We start from the raw sequence: 17,582 nt of genomic DNA on the forward strand, positions 1-17,582 counted from the left end.
GACAGCCCCAAAACATCACTGCTCTAGAGGAGATCTGCATGGAGGAATGGGCCAAAATACCAGCAACAGTGTGAAGCTTGTGAAGAGTTACAGAAAACGTTTGGCCTCCGTTATTGCCAAGAAAGGGCAATAACATAACAAAGATAACAAAGTATTGAGATGAACTTTTGGTATTGACAAAATACTTATTTTCCACCATGATTTGCAAATAAATTCTTTAAAAATTAAACAATGTAATTTTCTGTGTTTTTCTCCACATTGTGTCTTTCATGGTTCCATGTTGACAATTACAGGCCTCTCTAATATTTTCAAGTGGGAGAACTTGCACAATTAGTGGTTGACTAAATACTAATTTGCCCCACTGTACTTAAATACTTTGAGCAACTATCTTTCACATACTAGGTGTTGCCTCTTGCTTTACTTACTTTGAAAGCTTAGTTGTACATTTAGTGACCTAGAAACAGTACAAAGAGTTACAGTTCAATCCCATGGTTAGCCCTATGGTGCAATTGGCTTCTGTACCGTTACATCTGGCAGTGTTTGCGAGGTAGTGGGCCATCAATCACTCAGGTTATGAGTTATCAATGTTCTAACCAGGGTTGTCAATGTCAGAAAATTAAATTTAAAGCTTTAACCTTGACTAATATTAAACAATTGCTTATGATCACATTAGCAAGACTCAGTCTTCACAGTGAACCTGACTGACCATTTGATCAAACAAAACAAAACAAGTAACCTCCACAGTGGATTTGGTTCCTCCTCTCTGATATGAGTTCCATGCAGAAGGGCATCCAGGAGGTCCCGGAAACAGTCAGGAGGCACTACTAGAAAGTTGAGATCGGCGTCCTAAACCGTGTGTTTTAATAAAGCGTTTTCCTGTTCGCCCCTGGCCCGTGAGGTCCGCCCCGACTCTGTGGCCAATTCCTCTTCCTCATCTAGTTCCAACTGTTCGTCTTTTTTCTTGATATAGCGCTCATAAAGCACCATGATGACCCCCATGACCCAGGCCAACACGGTGCCCGCAGCAAAGATGACAAAACCGATGATGACGAAGAAAAGATAGTCCCAGGAACCTAGGGTGTGGTGGCACAATGTCCGGAGTTGGACTCCCGCCTCACCAAGACGACGGCCCTGGAGGTCATCTGGAGAACCGCAAACAGTCTGGCCCTCATCTGTTACATAAACAGTAAACCGTCATCAGACAGCAGAACTACAGTGGATTTAATTACAGTATGTATACAGAGTGAATTGTTGATCCTGTTTCAGTGCCATTTTGCAAAAACAGATGTCCAATCCATTTGAACTAGGAGGATCTGGCAGGATATGATAACTCTCAGTTAAAATGGATTGGATTCTATCGCTGTCGATTGCAGTGAATAAGTTATTACCATGACTACGATTTTTGAGGCATTGAATCAAATCCAATTAAAGCTCTTACCTTTAAGTACAATATTTCTAACAATAGCTGCTGAACTAAACCCATGTATACAATTATTATGTCCTTTTTTCTTATTCAGTCTTCAGTCTTGCATTCAATTTGTTTTATTGTTTTCTTCTAGGTGTTCTTTTTTACATTATATAAAATTGTAATGTGAAATTATTACTTTATCTAATTTGTTTAAAGGGTACAGGCCAGGGGTTAATTTGTGCCGGATCCTGCCGGAACAAGATCCGGCACCTCTTGATTTTGACCTTCCTGTATTCCGGGACTTATTTGGGTAGATCCGGCACCTCTCTTGTACAGAAAATAATAATAATATAAAAATGCTTTTTAAAAATGTATAAAATAAAATGATAATATGCATAAATTCAGAATCCCAAGAATTACATGTTGTTTATAAAATTTTAACATCATTTGAAAGAGTCGGAGATTTGTTGAAGCCCTGTTAAGCTGGACCAACAAATCATGCCCCTGACATTAAAAAAAAAAAAAAAAAAAGGAAATTTTCAGCATCTGGGGAGCAAGCAGCCAGGATCAAACGGTATTTCAACATGCCAAAAAGACAGTTGCATTTACTGTCTTTTTTCAAAAAGAAGGAAGATGGTTCGAAATGAGTAACAAAAGCAAGAATTGGCAATGAGGGCAGCTGCAGCAATCATGCTTACGGGCTGGACAGGGTGCAGCAGGAGGCTAGCGCCGCAGCAGCTAGCCAGGTTCAGGGACAGCCAGCCAAGCCGGGGCAGGAGGCTGCTACCGTGGCAGCAGCTGGTCAGGTTCAGCGCCACCCGGAGTGAGGGCCTGCTACAGCGCCAGCAGTCAGCCAGGTGGACCACCAACAGCCGGCGCAACAGGCCAGTACCCTTATGGGAAATTCGGGTTTGGGATGCACAATTTCTAAGGCAGTGGGAACTTTGGGGCCTGAGAAGACGGGGGGGGACGAAACTCGCAAAAGTATGGGTTTGTGTTATTTATTGTAATCCCTGATTGTATTTATGTTTTACATGTTAGACCTGTTGAGAAACTAATTGCTGTGTACTTTAAGTCCCACCTGTGATTATGTGGGTGATTATCCGTGCTGTGCAGACTATAGCCTAAATAATTGTAAATTGTTTTCATAACATTTATACCATGGATATTACCTGAAATTGAGGCTTGTAAGTCCCACAACATGGAAAGTGGCCATTTGCGTGTTCTTTTCAGCACTATTTTCTGCATATGTTTCAGGACCTGTGTCCGTGTCGTCATCCCTGCGCTGTCATATGTACTTTGCGTTGGGCACCTTATGATTTACAAATTACGCACTGGTACAGACAACACTTATTTTGTGTGCATCCCATCAACAAGAAACGTGTTTAATACGTTGAATTTAATATTTATGATGTAGAAATTTGTTCTATTCCAGAGCGGGAAACTGACATCAAAAACCGCATCCAATAGCAAGAGGCTGGCAGAGGGATATCATGCTGTTTGGCAGACATATACTTACGGGTCACGGCAGAGAAAGATTTAATACATGTGCTTTCTTAAAGTTTCCTGAGCTTTGGAACACTTGAATAGGGGATTTCAAATCTCTCCCTGCAAAGCCCATGGTATCTCAAAGCGATTTGGGTGGAAATGTCGTTCACGAACGACATTACACTTTCCATGTTTTGGCCGAGCCGAGTGAACCTCTTTTCCCGGCTGCTATAATCCCTCTCTCCTCCTGAAAATGAGAAAAGTCGTGGCTTTCTTTTGCAACAATAAAAAATTACTGCACTCGTGCGTGAGATGAGAGTGCTCAATGGGCTCGCCACTCCTACTTCCTGGATGCAGGTATGTCAGCATGACGGGGGCGCTGTCATCTTGCCATCATGTTGTGCATTGCCATGGGCCTGCCGCTAGTGTTAACAGTCTTCAACTGAGGTCACAAATAACTCCGCTCAAATGGTGTCATTTTTTGCATTGAAATTCAATAAATTTGCAATTTGCATACTTAAATTCTGTAATTTTTGGACTATTAGGACCACCTGACTAGAAACTGCATCCCCCAAATTTTACGAGAAAATGGAATTTGTTTCCAATATCAGCCACACTGGAATAAATACCGCAGGTGTCCCCGTTGCAGTGTTGTTTTTGGCACCCCTTTTAATATTTGCCTTAGTCTTTTGGACGAAATACTTATTAGTCTTTGTTACATTTCAGTCATTTCAAAAATGTATTAGTCTTCATCTAGTTTTTGTCGATGAAAACTAAAAATGTTTTCGTATTGTTTTAGTCGACGAATACTGAAATTTATTTTGTATGTAAAAATTCAAAAGATTTAGTCCAAAAATAAATTAAAACATAAAAGCCCCCCAACAATTTTGAATGATCAGTGAAAGATGAGCACATATTGTAGTGTCTACAAGGGCAACGCCAACTTCGTGAGGGTTTTTCAATGGTTTTATTTGCAACCGTAAGCAGAGCACGGAGCACGACTACTGCAAGATGTAGCCAACGCCGACATAACGGTTTAAGAGGACGTTCGTTACGCCAAAGCAATTGCTTATGCTAACGCAAAAGCAAATGTTATGCTAAAGAGACATTACATATTCTCTCTTGCCATGATAAGAAAACAAATGTTACCATGTGTTTCAAAACAAGCAAGCCTGGAGCGCAATCTAGCTAGAAGAACATCCTTAATGTCTTTGGTAGTTAAAGTGTTAACCACCACTCTCCAGCATTGTTGCCAACTCCCCGGTAAGGAAAGTAGCTATTGGCTGTCCTAAAAGTCGCTAGATGATGTCATGACCTTATTTGCATAATTGGCAATTTGCATGTAATTGTAATGGACGCTGTCGGATAGAGGAATAACATTGTGAGTGAAGTAAAAAATGAGTAAAAAAACACCACAAAAAGTCGCTCGATTTGTTGTTTTTCGCTTATGAAAAAAAAAGTCGCCATGAGGCTTTGGAAAGTCACCAGATTTAGCGAGGAAGTCGCCAAGTTGGCAACATCGGTCACCCACAGACTTCATAATGATATTGACGGGTCAGATTCCACCTTCAGTGCGTCACGCCTTCAAGTAGGGGGCCATCCCACAATCCGCTTCAGTTATTCACAGTCGGTCGCAGCAACACATGCAGCGATCCAAGGCTGGATTTAGGTTGAAAATGTACATACAAACAGGAAGGATTGTCTCAGGAGTGATTTGTTTGAGGATTCAAGGTAATTATTACTAACTGCCCCGTTCTTTGCTCTTTTAACAAATAATTGAGACTGTTTTACATCCATATCTATAAAGAATTCAGCGATAAGCATTTATTCACAAGAATTTTCACCGGAAAAGGTTTGTTTACATAAGGTGGCTGCCAAATTGACTAACAGACTAGCATCGTACTTCGACATATTTACGTAAAATAAATGCTAACTGCAGGTTTTTTTTTTTTGCTTTTAACCAAGAATCGAGACTGTTTTACGTCCATGTCTATAAAGAATTCAGGGATTTAAGCATTTTTCACAAGAATTTTCACCGGAAAAGCTTTGTTTACATTTGCTTACTAATTAGCATCATAGTTCGCAATATTCACGTAAAATAAATGCTAACTGCACGTGTTTTTTGCTTTTAAATGGTGTTATGGTGTTATACTTATATAGTGCTTTTCCACCTTTCAAGGCACTCAAAGCGCTTTACACTATCTCACCATCCACCTACTGGTGACGCAGCACCAGTAGCAACATGGGGTTCAGTATCTTGCTCAAGGACACTTAGGCGAGTTCATCAGGGCGGAGAATTGAGCCCACAGCCTCTGGGTTGGGGGACAACTACTCTACCACTGAGCCACGCCCGCCCCCCCCAAGAATCTAACCAATTTAACCAAGAATCGAGAATGTTTTACGTCCATATCTATAAAGAATTCAGGGATTTAAGCATTTATTCAACCAAAAAAGCTCTTTGTGATTCCACTCGGTCAGCTTTGACGGCCACGGCAACAATGCAGGCCTTCTATTAATCGGGCCCGAGCCTCATCAATATTGAAGTTTATGGCTCACCAGTGACGGTCAGGGTGGTGGCGCAGTACATGTCACATAAGTGACACGATCCCAACACTGCTAAGAAAATGTCACACATTGTAAACATATGAAGGAAACTATGGCACATTTTCGTCTCCTTCTCATCTCGTCAGACGAAAACTTGCATGCATCTCGTTGTGTTTTAGTTTCCCAAGACACGCTTTTAGCTCGTTAAAATATGTTTGTTGTCGTCATCGTTGACGAAAGCAACAATGCTTCATTGTATTATGGGATATTTGCGCCAAAAGAAATGGGGTTTTTAGCCCGTAAAAATCCATAAACAAGCTGCACTGGACTGCAAACCGGGTTCAAACCCAAGGAAAAAAGTAGGTGCTTATAGTCCAAAAATTATGGTACTTTTAACAGCCGTCTTTCCCAATAAAGTAATTTATACTACATATTTGCACCCCATTAAAATGCGTAGGTGATAATAATGTTGTAGTATATTTTAATGTAAATGATCATTGGCAAGGAGGTCATTTGTAAAAGGAGTTTGCATTACGAGAACTGCTGCTCATCTAATCGGCATAATCAGAAGTGTGCGTGAGTGTTGTAATGAGATTGCAGTGCCAGCGGTAGAAGCACACAGTATCATGACTTCCAGCACGCTTTGATTGCGGCTTATTTTGGAAGCTTTGCAAAGATCTCTCCGGAAAGAAATATTACTTTGACAGAAAAATGTTTGCTTCAATGTGCGTTCTTGCGAACCATAAATAGCCTCTCAGGGGCCTCTAAGTTTACCCGAAGTGCTTGATAAATAATTCAAAGGGTTACGTATTGTTTTGCATAGAGCATTTTCACTCAGCTGAGGCTACATGTGCGTTGCAATGTTCGATTCTCCTAAAACAAGAAACCATTGCTTCCTAAGTAACACTGTTGTGACTTCATGCAGCTTTAAATCACCAGCAAAAAACACACTGAGGGTGAATTATTCAAATCCCCTCTCTTCTTCACAGGCTGCTGTGTGTGTGTGGATGAAACCAGAGAATAAAGGGGAAAAAACTTGAACTGAGAGCTTACAAAAATAAAGCAGCTCATAAAAAGTCAAAATCTTTGGTTTCCTTTCAACTCCAGAATGCAGTCACGTTTTAAAAGGCCCGTCAGTCAATTTTAAAAACGTCTGGTTGCCTAAAAAGAGAAACATCTTTGAGAAAATAATCCTGAGGTTTTCTTTCACTCAGCAGGAAATGGGAAAAACACAAAAATACGTAATAAAGGCTTTGGATTTTCCACAGATTAAATTTCATGCAGGGAATTCCCAAAAGGAGTGATCCAAAGACTTTACTGTAAAATGGAATGTTTTTGTTATGCTTGTTCTGCAAAATACAGGCTGTCAACATCAGCTCTCTATTTTGTGCTGTAGTTTTTTTGTTTTTGCTTGTTTTAATGTATTTATAGTAGTGCTGAAACAATTAATTGATTAACTCGAGTAGTTCGATTAGAAAAAAGCTTCGACTCAAATTTTGCTGCTTTGAGTATTCGTTTAATTAGACTGGCGTTGTAATGGTTTGTTTTGAAAGTGTTTGCATTTAGTTTTATTGATTTGGGTGGATACCCTGCCCTCTAGTGGCAACAGTGAATATGGCATAACTGATTTAACATGGCTGAATCCAGCTGCTCCCTGTTAAGACCAACATAAGGTAAGTTTGTGTTGAGGCTAATGTTTTTTTTATGCATATGTAATTTAGTTTATAGGTGTATTTAGCAGTTTTTGTGGGAATATGTGTTTGAAAGATTTGTTAAGAGCATTGAAAAAAAAAAAAACATTAGCATTTCATAGCATTTGAGCTAGCTGACTTTTTGTGGGAATATGTGTTTTAACAATTTGTTAAGAGCATTGCAAAAAAAAAAAACTTTAACATTTTTTAGCATTTAAGCTAGCGGTATTTTAATTTATTTTGAAATGAAAGTGCAATTCTGCATAGTTCGAAGAAACACCCGGGATTTTTTTTGTATTCGCATTTAATGCTCTTTTGAAAGTGCAATTTTAGCAAGCCTTTGTTTTACATCTCCTAAAATCAGGGGTGAAAGTGGCTAGAATTGCTTGCCGGATCTCTCCGACGTGAAGGTCGCCACGGAGTCAGTAATTTTATTTATGTTTCATTCAAATTGGTATTTTTTTTTTAATGATTTGCAAAATAAAAGTTAACAAAAACAGCAATAACCCCAACCTCCATCTCCTAATTTTTAGTTTCCCTCATTTCCTCACGTACTAAATGCCAAATCTTAATTCTAACTACTTAAGAACACAGGATGTATATTTAAAATGAAGTTAACGTTAACATTTAATTTTTGTTTTTTTAATCATAAAGATATGAGTAACATACATTCAGAAAAATAAGTACGAATGACTTATAACATGCAGAGTGAAATGGAATATATTTTGAAGATCGCGCAAACATTGACTTTTTTTAAATCATAAGGAAATGAATAAGTAGCCTAACATAAATGAACAAATATTAGTCCAAAGTGCACATTGACAGCTAAGATGTTCTGAACCTCCCCATCAGAGCAAATAAAACTAAATATGATAAATAAGCCTCCACTCTTTCGTTGCGATTTGATCCATTTTATGTTGCATTGCCCTTTTTTTTGTTTTTTGTTTTGGTTTTTGCATCCATTCAACAAGAAAACATGCACATTTGAACCAATCAGAGCTAACCATCTCTGCTGATCACATGTCAGTATGTCAGCCAATTGAACGGATAAATGAGACCAGGCGTTTTGCTTTGCTGCATGCATTCACACATTGACGTGACTCATCATCGTCAGACTCTAATAACTGCAGCAGCTGGGGAAACCTCCATGCCGTCCGTGGAATAAAATCAATAATAAATATTGGTGGAAACTGATTACGATACACAAGCACTTTATTATGCTTTTTGTTAACACTTGTGTATGTAAATCTGATGTTGGTAGATTGCTTTCTTCTTGGAGCTGAAATGCATGTGTGGCAGCTTAGCATGTTTGTTTTTATTTCTTTTTTTTTTACATAGCGTTTTGACAGTTGCTGTCATATTTTCGGAATCAAAGCACCGTGTACCGGAACAGCATTGCGGCCCTGAATCTTATACCGGAACTGCGTTCTAGCCCTGAATCCTATACTGGAACTATGTTCCTGACCATTCTGGCCTACTTTCACCCCTGCCTAAAATTGATACTGCAACACATTAAATGTTCCTAATCCGATAACTCGATTATGCGAGCTTTATAGATTAACTGACAACTAAAATAATCGATAGCTGCAGCCCTACTTCATAGATCATAATCTGACTGTGAAGATTCCTTCCTATTTAGAACAATCTAGAACTGGAACAATGTCCTGAAACTGAGCTTACACTCAATTTTACTTCTGAAATGGACTACTCCAATCTTAAAACGGAATTAATTCTGCTTGCAAATCCCTTTTCTTTTCATAATCGAGGAAGTGGTGCAAAGTGAGCCTCCGGCTAAGAAGCGTGAGGGCAGTGAAAATGTACAGCCTTTCCAAATCGTATCTTTTGTCATTCCTGTGCATTTTCGTACAATACGTCGCCTCATATCTGTGCACAATTCATTCCTTTTGTCTCTTCATTTCTTCGTCTGTCTTCGTCGTTTCATGACATCTGTGCACGTGCGGCTACGGAGGAAGCCCTTCTAGCTCCATACGATCGCCCCCTCCCCGAAAAAAAAAAAAAAAAAACAGCATCAAAACGTGAGGGCTTTCCCTTTTTGCTTCCCCCATCCTCGCTCTGCTCTATTTCTAGACACCCCCTTATATAACAGCTGAGGGAGCTGCTAATCTAACCGAGGAGGACGACATAGAGGAGAATCTGTTGGTTCCTTCCTCATCCTTAAGCTTTCCCTCTCTCTCTTGCCTGATGTGTCTCCTAAAGTGAAGAGACAAGCCAGTCGTGTCGCATGAACCAGGTGAGACACAGATGAGACATAACAAGAGACGTTATGCTGCTCTCGACGCAGGTGTCTCCAAAAGGCACACTCTCATCCAAGCTCCCAGCACATATATCAGTGTTCCTAAAGCTGGTTCGGGAGATAAATGAGATAATCGTGTCCTCCTCCACCCTCTCTGGCAGCTGTCACAGTAAGACACTCCTCTCCAAATGAAGTTAAACAAAAGGCACGAATATAGGCCAGCTCTTTCAGGACTCCCTTTCGGACTCGAGGCCTAAGCTGAGGGGTTTGACCGTGAGTCGGTGTTAACGTGAACGCGAGTGTGGTCCAGAGAAGCAGGGGACGCCTTTCTAACGGCGGTGTTCGAATTATGACTGGCTTCTTTGCTCACTAAGTCACACTATAAATAGCGGCTGCCCTTTTACGCAGTCACATATCCACAGTAGTTCCAAATAAAAACAAGACTCAAAATAAGACACCTTTGACGGGTGTTATTCATGTTGGAGCTAAACACATTCAGCCTGAATCAGTTGAACCGATAACAAATTGATTAGTGATGGAACACTGATTCTTTGTAACACTGCCTGCAAATGTGAATTATTGAGTACATGCGAGAATCACGCGGCCTTGCTGCTCATGCACCTGCTTTCATCCTGGCTCTTATTTGATAGAATGTCATCATGCTCCACTTCCATCATCTGAACCTCTTAGTAGAGACTTTGCTGAGGTCATTGACCTGCATAGAGTGGAGATTGTGTGTTTGATAGGTGTACACCCCAGTTGTGAAATACGGTATTTGCAAGTCATCATAACATCCAAAGAAGTCAAACTTCAAACTGTATTTTCAGGGGTGCTTGCACCCGTAAGCACCCTGGGGCTTTAACACTTTCAGTGCTAATGACACAACACATGACATGAGTGCCACTGCTGACTTTTGCTATGACTGACATTTTTTGTAGAGAATCAGACATGGACTTAACTATCAGTTGACGAGACAGCTCCTATAGTCATTGCGCCATAGCTTGCCGTAGGGGGCAGGGCCAGTGAAAGTGGAAGCTTTCACTGCGATAAACTCAAACACACAGCGTTCTGACGCTGGATTTAGGGGGAGACAGGACAAAAGTTTTAGTGCATACAAGCAGGCAGGAATGTATCAAGAGTGATTTGGTCAAGGATTCAAGGTAATTATTATATGAAATAGTACCATCATGCACTTTGAATCGTGAAAACGTGAAAAATGAAATGAATGGAATAAATTAGCGTAACTTCAGCTTTGAAATTTTTACGCAAAATGAATGATAACTGTCCGTTTTTTTTTTTTTTTTTTTTTTGCTTTTAACCAAGAATCTAGACTGTTTTACGTTCATATCCATAGAATCTACGGGATTTACGCATTAATTTACAAGAATTTTCATCTTAAAAACCTCTTTGTTCTGTGATGGCTGCCATTTTGGATTTTCTATCCATGCAAAATAGCGGAAATTTAAATTCAAATAATCAGGTAATTTTCTACTGTCTGTATTTTTGGGGGAAAAAAACTAGTGATTTAGACATTTCTGCGTCAATACAAAAAAAATCGACTTTTACGTGTTTTATTTTTTTTAACATTTCCATCTAAAATTGACAAGGGCCAGATAGCTGCCAAGATGTGCCCAGGAAATAGTGACATCGGAATTCAATCTAAATAAATTGTGATTATATATAGAAAAATGCTAAATTTGCTTTTGTTGAGTAAAATTAAGATGAGTCTGCATGCTTGCCTCAAGTATTAAGTTTCTGATGTGAAAATTGAGTGATTTATTAGCTGTTGAAAACTTGTGTCAAAATTGCACACAAAAAAAGTAAGTCACTATTTTGGGAAAAAAACTTATATGATTTGTTAAATATTGCTATTAATCCTGAAAACATAGGTGATTATCTTTGCATTGGGTGATTCTTTTTTTTTTTGCATCTAGTGTAAAATCTGAGAACTTTATTGCTATTTTAAGTTTTATTAAAACTTATATTAAAAAAATTATTTATCAGGATCTTATTAGGAAACGACTTTGAATTTTTTTGTGCCGCTGCTCATGGAGACTCATATATTCCTAAGGGAGGTGCCTGTTTTGGTTTTCGGTCGCTAGCGGCTTTGGTTTTTAAAAAAAAAAATTGAATCTTAAGTTTGTTTGAATTTTAAGATGAAAATAGACCCCCTATGGCGTGGCCCCGTGGCCCGTTTCCCCTCAAATGATAGTGAAGTCTATGAGTCAGAGAGCTCTGCTATGAGGAAAGCACTGTTCAAATGTTTGTGGTTTCAGTAAAGAAAACTATATTTGCGTCTCTTTTTACAAAGCGCTAATTTTCTCGGATATTCTAATCAAATCAGGTGACTGGGGTGAAAACAACTTGTGTTCTGCTGATTATGAACGGATTACAAAAATTAACTTTTAATGAAAGGAGAAAGTCCATTTTTATTAGACGTAGTCGCTATGTCTACATTGTAACAAAACGCATAACGTCAAACACAAATGCACCAAGTCTTCTTCCACACTAGAGGTTGCCTTTCTGAAAATACAAGCTGGCATTAAAAGAGTTAAATTATTATTGCTGTTATTCTTTTACTGTGTGTACTTATTAACCAGTTAATTACTTGGTTGAAATTTAAATAGGTATTATAAAGGGAACTTCGGACTTAAAGACTTGCAGGCTCTAATAAACCAAAATTGTTCTCTTTTACAAAAATATGTTATTAGAAACACAAAAAATATTGCCATTGATTTAAAAATCAATAATATTTAGGACATGTTTGGACTTACGGAGGGCGCCGTGATTTATGCGTGCAATGGATGCTCGGGGTAATGACGTAATTGGCCTTGACGGGAGAATAGCTGTGCTAGCTAGCAAGCGAAGCTAGTATGACGACTGCCATGATTTTGTCTCATTCTGCTGCTGGTAAGATTGTTTTGTTACAGAGTTGTGGGATGAGTTCCCGATGTCGTACCTACATTCAATTCCCGGTCATTAGCAGTGTCTCTAAACCGATCCTAGGCAGGTTGCCGAGATATTGACTTGCTGCCATTTGACAGTTTGTATTCTCGATCCCTTCGTTGCTTGCCTTGGTTTTTTACGCGGCGAGATGTCCAACACATGCGTACATCGGTTAAAAGCCATGTGTACTTACTATTTGTTTTTTCATGGAGTCTTTTATCACCCTTTTCATTGCCTCAAAATACTTTTTGCATGTGTTTCCCTCTCATACTTTTAAGCATTGTCATTTCTCGTGGTAGCTTTAATGCAGATTGTTGATCTGTTGACCACATTGGTCTCATAGCGTATTTAAACCACCTTTATTTGATATTACGACATTTAAGTATTTTCTTAGGATATCTTTAACATGTTCTGCCTGTATCTATCTAAACAAAACAAGCTGAAAGCGCACGGTAATACTTTGGGTGTGAAATTCGCCTTTTGTAAGACGGTTCGCTGGTGTAACACATTTTGGCAGAACACCGGTCTTTCCTGTTCATTTTGCTTTTGCTGCTCTTTTTGTGAATAGTGTTGTCCTACTCATAAATGTTCCTCTCGGGTTCAAATTGAAAGGGGTGAACAGATGACATGTTTGTGTTGCTAGTCATACTCTGGAAGCCCAGCAGCGTAGTCCAGTGACGTCACCGCCCTGCGATGTCAACGACAAACCTACTAGTTGGACTAATTTTACAAATTGTATAAAAACGAAAACATCAAGAGGTGTTTTAATATCAAATTATTGTAACTCATACTAACATTTATCATTTAAGAACTACAACTCTTTCTATACGTGGTTCCCTTTAACACCAAAAATATTGGTTCACTTACAACCTTTGCTTAAAGCAGGGGTCTCCAAACTATGGCCCGCGGGCCAGATATGGCCCACCTCTACATTTGGTCCGGCCCCTTGAACCAAAAAAAAAAAAAAATCCCCATCAATAGTATTATTTATTTCCTGGCTTTTTTTCTGTGAAGAAACCAGAGAGGGTTATTTGGTTATTATCGATTTAATTAATAGTGTTATTATTATTTATTATATTATGTTATATTATTCGAGTGACGGTAGGAGGGAGCGGGAGATCGACAGGCGAATCGGTGCGGCGTCTGCAGTAATGCGGACTCTGCACCGGTCCGTAGTGGTGAAGAAGGAGCTGAGCCAAAAGGCAAAGCTCTCGATTTACCAGTCGATCTACGTTCCTACCCTCACCTATGGTCACGAGCTTTGGGTCGTGACCGAAAGAACAAGATCCCGGATACAAGCGGCTGAAATGAGTTTCCTCCGCAGGGTGTCCGGGCTCTCCCTTAGAGATAGGGTGAGAAGCTCGGTCATCCGGGAGGGACTCGGCGTCGAGCCGCTACTCCTCCGCGTAGAGAGGAGCCAGCTGAGGTGGCTCGGGCATCTGGTTCGGATGCCTCCCGGACGCCTCCCTGGAGAGGTGTTTCGGGCATGTCCCACCGGCGGGAGGCTACGGGGACAACCCAGGACACGCTGGAGAGACTATGTCTCTCGGCTGGCCTGGGAACGCCTTGGGATCCCGCCGGAGGAGCTGGTTGAAGTGGCTGGGGAGAGGGAAGTCTGGGCTTCCCTGTTAAAGCTGCTGCCCCCGCAACCCGACCCCGGAACAAGCGGAAGATAATGGATGGATGGATGGATGTTATATTATTAATAGTGTTATTATTAATAGTGTTATTATTATATTATATTATTCATTCATTCATTCATTTTCCATGCCGCTTTTCCTCACGAGGGTCGCGGAGGTGCTGGAGCCTATCCCAGCTAACTACGGGCAGTAGGCAGGGGACACCCCGAACTGGTTGCCAGCCAATCGCAGGGCACAAGGAGACATACAACCATTCACGCACACACTCATACCTACGGACAATTTAGAGTGTTCAATCAGCCTACCATGCATGTTTTTGGGATGTGGGAGGAAACCGGAGTTCCCGGAGGAAACCCACGCAGGCACGGGGAGAACATGCAAACTCCACACTGGTAGGCCGAAGCCCGGGATTGAACCCTTGATCTCAGAACTGTGAGGCAGACGTGCTAACCACTCAGCCACCGTGCCACCATATTATATTATATTATATTATATTATATTATATTATATTATATTATATTATATTATATTATATTATATTATATTATATTATATTATATTATATTATATTATATTATATTATATTATTAGGGCTGTCAAACGATTAAAAATTTTATCGAGTTAATCACAGCTTAAAAATGAATTAATCGTAATTAATCGCAATTCAAACCATCTATAAAACATGCCATATTTTTCTGTAAATTATTGTTGGAATGGAAAGATAAGACAGAAGACGGATATATATATTCAACATACAGTACATAGGTACTGTATTTGTTTATTATAACAATAAATCAACAAGATAGCAATAACATTATTAACTGTTAAAGCGATCCATGGATAGCAAGACTTGTAGTTCTTAAAAGATAAATGTTAGTACAAGTTATAGAAATTGTACATTAAAACCCTTCTTAATGTTTTCGTTTTAATTAAATTTGTAAAACTTTTCAATCAAAAAATAGACTAGTAGATCGCCATTGTTGATGTCAATAATTACACAATGGGGCTGAAACCCATAAAATCAGTCGCACCCAAGTGCCAGCAGAGGGTGACAAAACACCCAAAAACACAAGTAACATGTGCACATGACACTGTGCTGTCATTTTAATCTGTTTGAGCGGGGCATGTGCGTTAAATGCGTCAAATATTTTAACGTGATTAATTTTTAAAAAAATTAATTACTGCCCATTAACGCGATAATTTTGACAGCCCTATATATCAGGGGTTCCCAACCTATTCCACTAAGGCACACTGTGGGTGCAGGATTTCATTCTTACCAAACAAGATGACAACACTTTTTCCCCAATCTGGTGTTTTACAAGTGCAATCAGTTGATTGCAGTCAGGTGTGGCTTGTTTTAGCAGAAGCCTCATTGGTTCAACTGTCTCTGCTGGATCGGCTGGAACAAAAACCAGGACCCACAGTGTGCCTTGAGGACTGGGTTGAAAACCCCTGCTATATATTATATTATATTGTATTATCTTGTTATTATTATTAAAAAAAAAAAAAAAATTACTTTTGTTCCATGAAGAATGCAGAAAGGGTTATTTGATTGTGGCTATCTGAAAAACAATAAATTTTTACATTTAGGCACTCCTGCGATCGTCACACCTTTTCTGTTGCAAACTGACCCCGGCCCCTCATCAGAGAAGGGAAAAGTTATGTGGCCCTCACAGGAAAACGTTTGGGGACCCCTGGTTTAAAGTGTGATGCTTCACTTTTATAGAAGTTGCAATTAAAAACTACAAAAGTGTGACATTGATATTGCCCGGCCCAGATCAGCACCCCTGGAATCGCCTTTGCAGAACATCCAATAGCAACACACATCCAGCCATTTAATCTTTGCATTAGTGAAAAGGAAATTATACACCCTTGAGTACAACCTTGAAACTTGAAGCCCTCCAAGTGGACCCACAGACAGAGCTCCTCGCTCCCGCACTCACAGCTCCAGGGGTTCCCACTCAGGCCCAGCGAACGCAAGGCTGGCAATGCGATCAAGGAGCTGATGTTGAGCACCGTCAAGTTGTTCCGGCTCACGTCGAGAACCTGAAGGGCCAGGTTTTCCACAAAGGCGTCTTGGTGGATCTCAGACAGGAACGGATTGTCCGTCATCCTCAACATGACCAAACTGTCCAGGGGAGCGAAGGTCCTGTCCTCGATCCTGGTAAGGATGTTGAAGGAGAGGTCAAGATATGCCAGCTTCCTAAGATTCCCAAATGTGGACTGGGAGATCTCCGTCAAGGTATTGTTGCTGCAGTCCAGGTAGACCAGATCTGAGAGGTAGTTGAGCGCGAGCGCAGGCAGTTCCGCGATGAGGTTGTTGGAGATGATGAGCTGCCGGGTGGCCAGTGGCAAGTCCGCGGGGAAGCTGGTCAGGTGCTGGCCGGCGCATTGGACCACCAGCTGCTCGTCACACACGCACCGCTCCGGGCAGCCCGACGACAGCAGCTGGGAGGCGAGACCCCGCGTGGAAAGCAGGAGCGCGACGAGGAGAAGCCGCGGGGTTTGCGCACTTGGCTGCGGGGCAAGACGCATGACAATGCCGAGGGCTTCATCCAGCGCGTTCGGAGAGATACGCGCACGCTCACATTCTTCATGGACCTCCGCCAGACGACCGGGAGAGTGCGAGGAAAGGATCGTTTCCACAGAGGTCGGGGGAGATTGTTGCCCTTGGCACCTCTTTGATATTTCAGCTCATCCTGTCAACTGGTTCTAATCTCGATCCAGCGTGCATCCGATGAGTTCACGGTGGTTGTCATACCTCGTGGTTTGATGACAGTATACAAAATTTCTTTCAGCTAACGGTGCTGCTGCTGTCCCAGTCGTGCATGGTGCGCGCGCGGTCATTTTTCATGTTTGGCTGAGGCAGCTTCTCGCCTTCCGAACCCGAACCCCAGCGAGGGGAGGGCTCCTCATGGGAGGGTTGACTCACCGGACAGCGGCTGCAATTGAAACCAAATAGTAATCCAATGCGTTTGCATGTGAGTTTGCATGACCTATTTGCTCCAGCAATTTACAGTGGCTTCGCCAGCTACACGTGTCTCTTGCGAGCGTGCGCCCGCATGTGGCTGTGTGCCAGATGCTCACGTCGATTGATCATGAAACATGTATGATTTCGGGATGTGTGCGAGTTTGTGTCGTATGCTCTTAAACTAAATGAATCACACCAAACAACCTTAGGAAAAAGAGCTTCGTGTTTCCGTTAAGCCATCATACAGAGGTGAATTTGATGCAGAGAAAAGTAACTTGTAATTGTAGAAAAAAAAAAGATATGGTGAAAACTACAGACAAGGCTGAAAAAGCAGTTTCTGCTCCTGCACCCCTCTTTAAAATAAACTGCTGTATTTTAAGCCAAAAGAATTGTTGTGTTTGAAAAAACAATATGTCTATATGCTGCCATGGCAGAGTATTAAGCCCCCGAACAATTTTTAATTTGTCCGTTTTACCCTGGAGACCCCCGTTTACAGATGCTGCACAAACGCTTTGTTTCAACCCAGCCATAAAAAGAAAGTAAGTATTATTATTTATTATTGGAAATTGAAACGTTTATCATTTTTAGCTCAGAATCATGAATTGGTGTCTAATATTAAGTAAAAAAAAAAAAAAAAAAA

The 17,582-nt window shown here is 40.7% G+C and overlaps 1 protein-coding gene across 1 annotated transcript; it reads right to left on the minus strand.

The window, feature by feature from the left end:
- Nucleotides 1-251: 251 nt before the first annotated feature.
- On the minus strand, nucleotides 252-16,997 carry LOC130930389 (leucine-rich repeat-containing protein 52-like). The gene is made up of 2 exons (XM_057858312.1): nucleotides 15,855-16,997; nucleotides 252-1,172 (listed from the first exon to the last, which is right to left on the minus strand). Exons 1-2 carry the CDS (start codon nucleotides 16,504-16,506, stop codon nucleotides 847-849), a joined length of 978 nt encoding a protein of 325 aa, XP_057714295.1. The 5' UTR covers nucleotides 16,507-16,997; the 3' UTR covers nucleotides 252-846.
- Between the last annotated feature and the right edge of the window lie 585 nt (nucleotides 16,998-17,582).

This window comes from Corythoichthys intestinalis, chromosome 14 (assembly GCF_030265065.1).
Source record: "Corythoichthys intestinalis isolate RoL2023-P3 chromosome 14, ASM3026506v1, whole genome shotgun sequence".
In the NCBI taxonomy this organism is placed as follows: domain Eukaryota; kingdom Metazoa; phylum Chordata; class Actinopteri; order Syngnathiformes; family Syngnathidae; genus Corythoichthys; species Corythoichthys intestinalis.

Coding starts and splice junctions, on each gene's coding strand:
- LOC130930389 (XM_057858312.1), bottom strand. CDS start 16,506: ATGCGTCTTGCCCCGCAGCCAAGTGCGCAAACCCCGCGGCTTCTCCTC. Junction 1,173..15,854: donor GGAGGGCTTCAAGTTTCAAG/GTTGTACTCAAG, acceptor TTTATGTAACAG/ATGAGGGCCAGACTGTTTGC.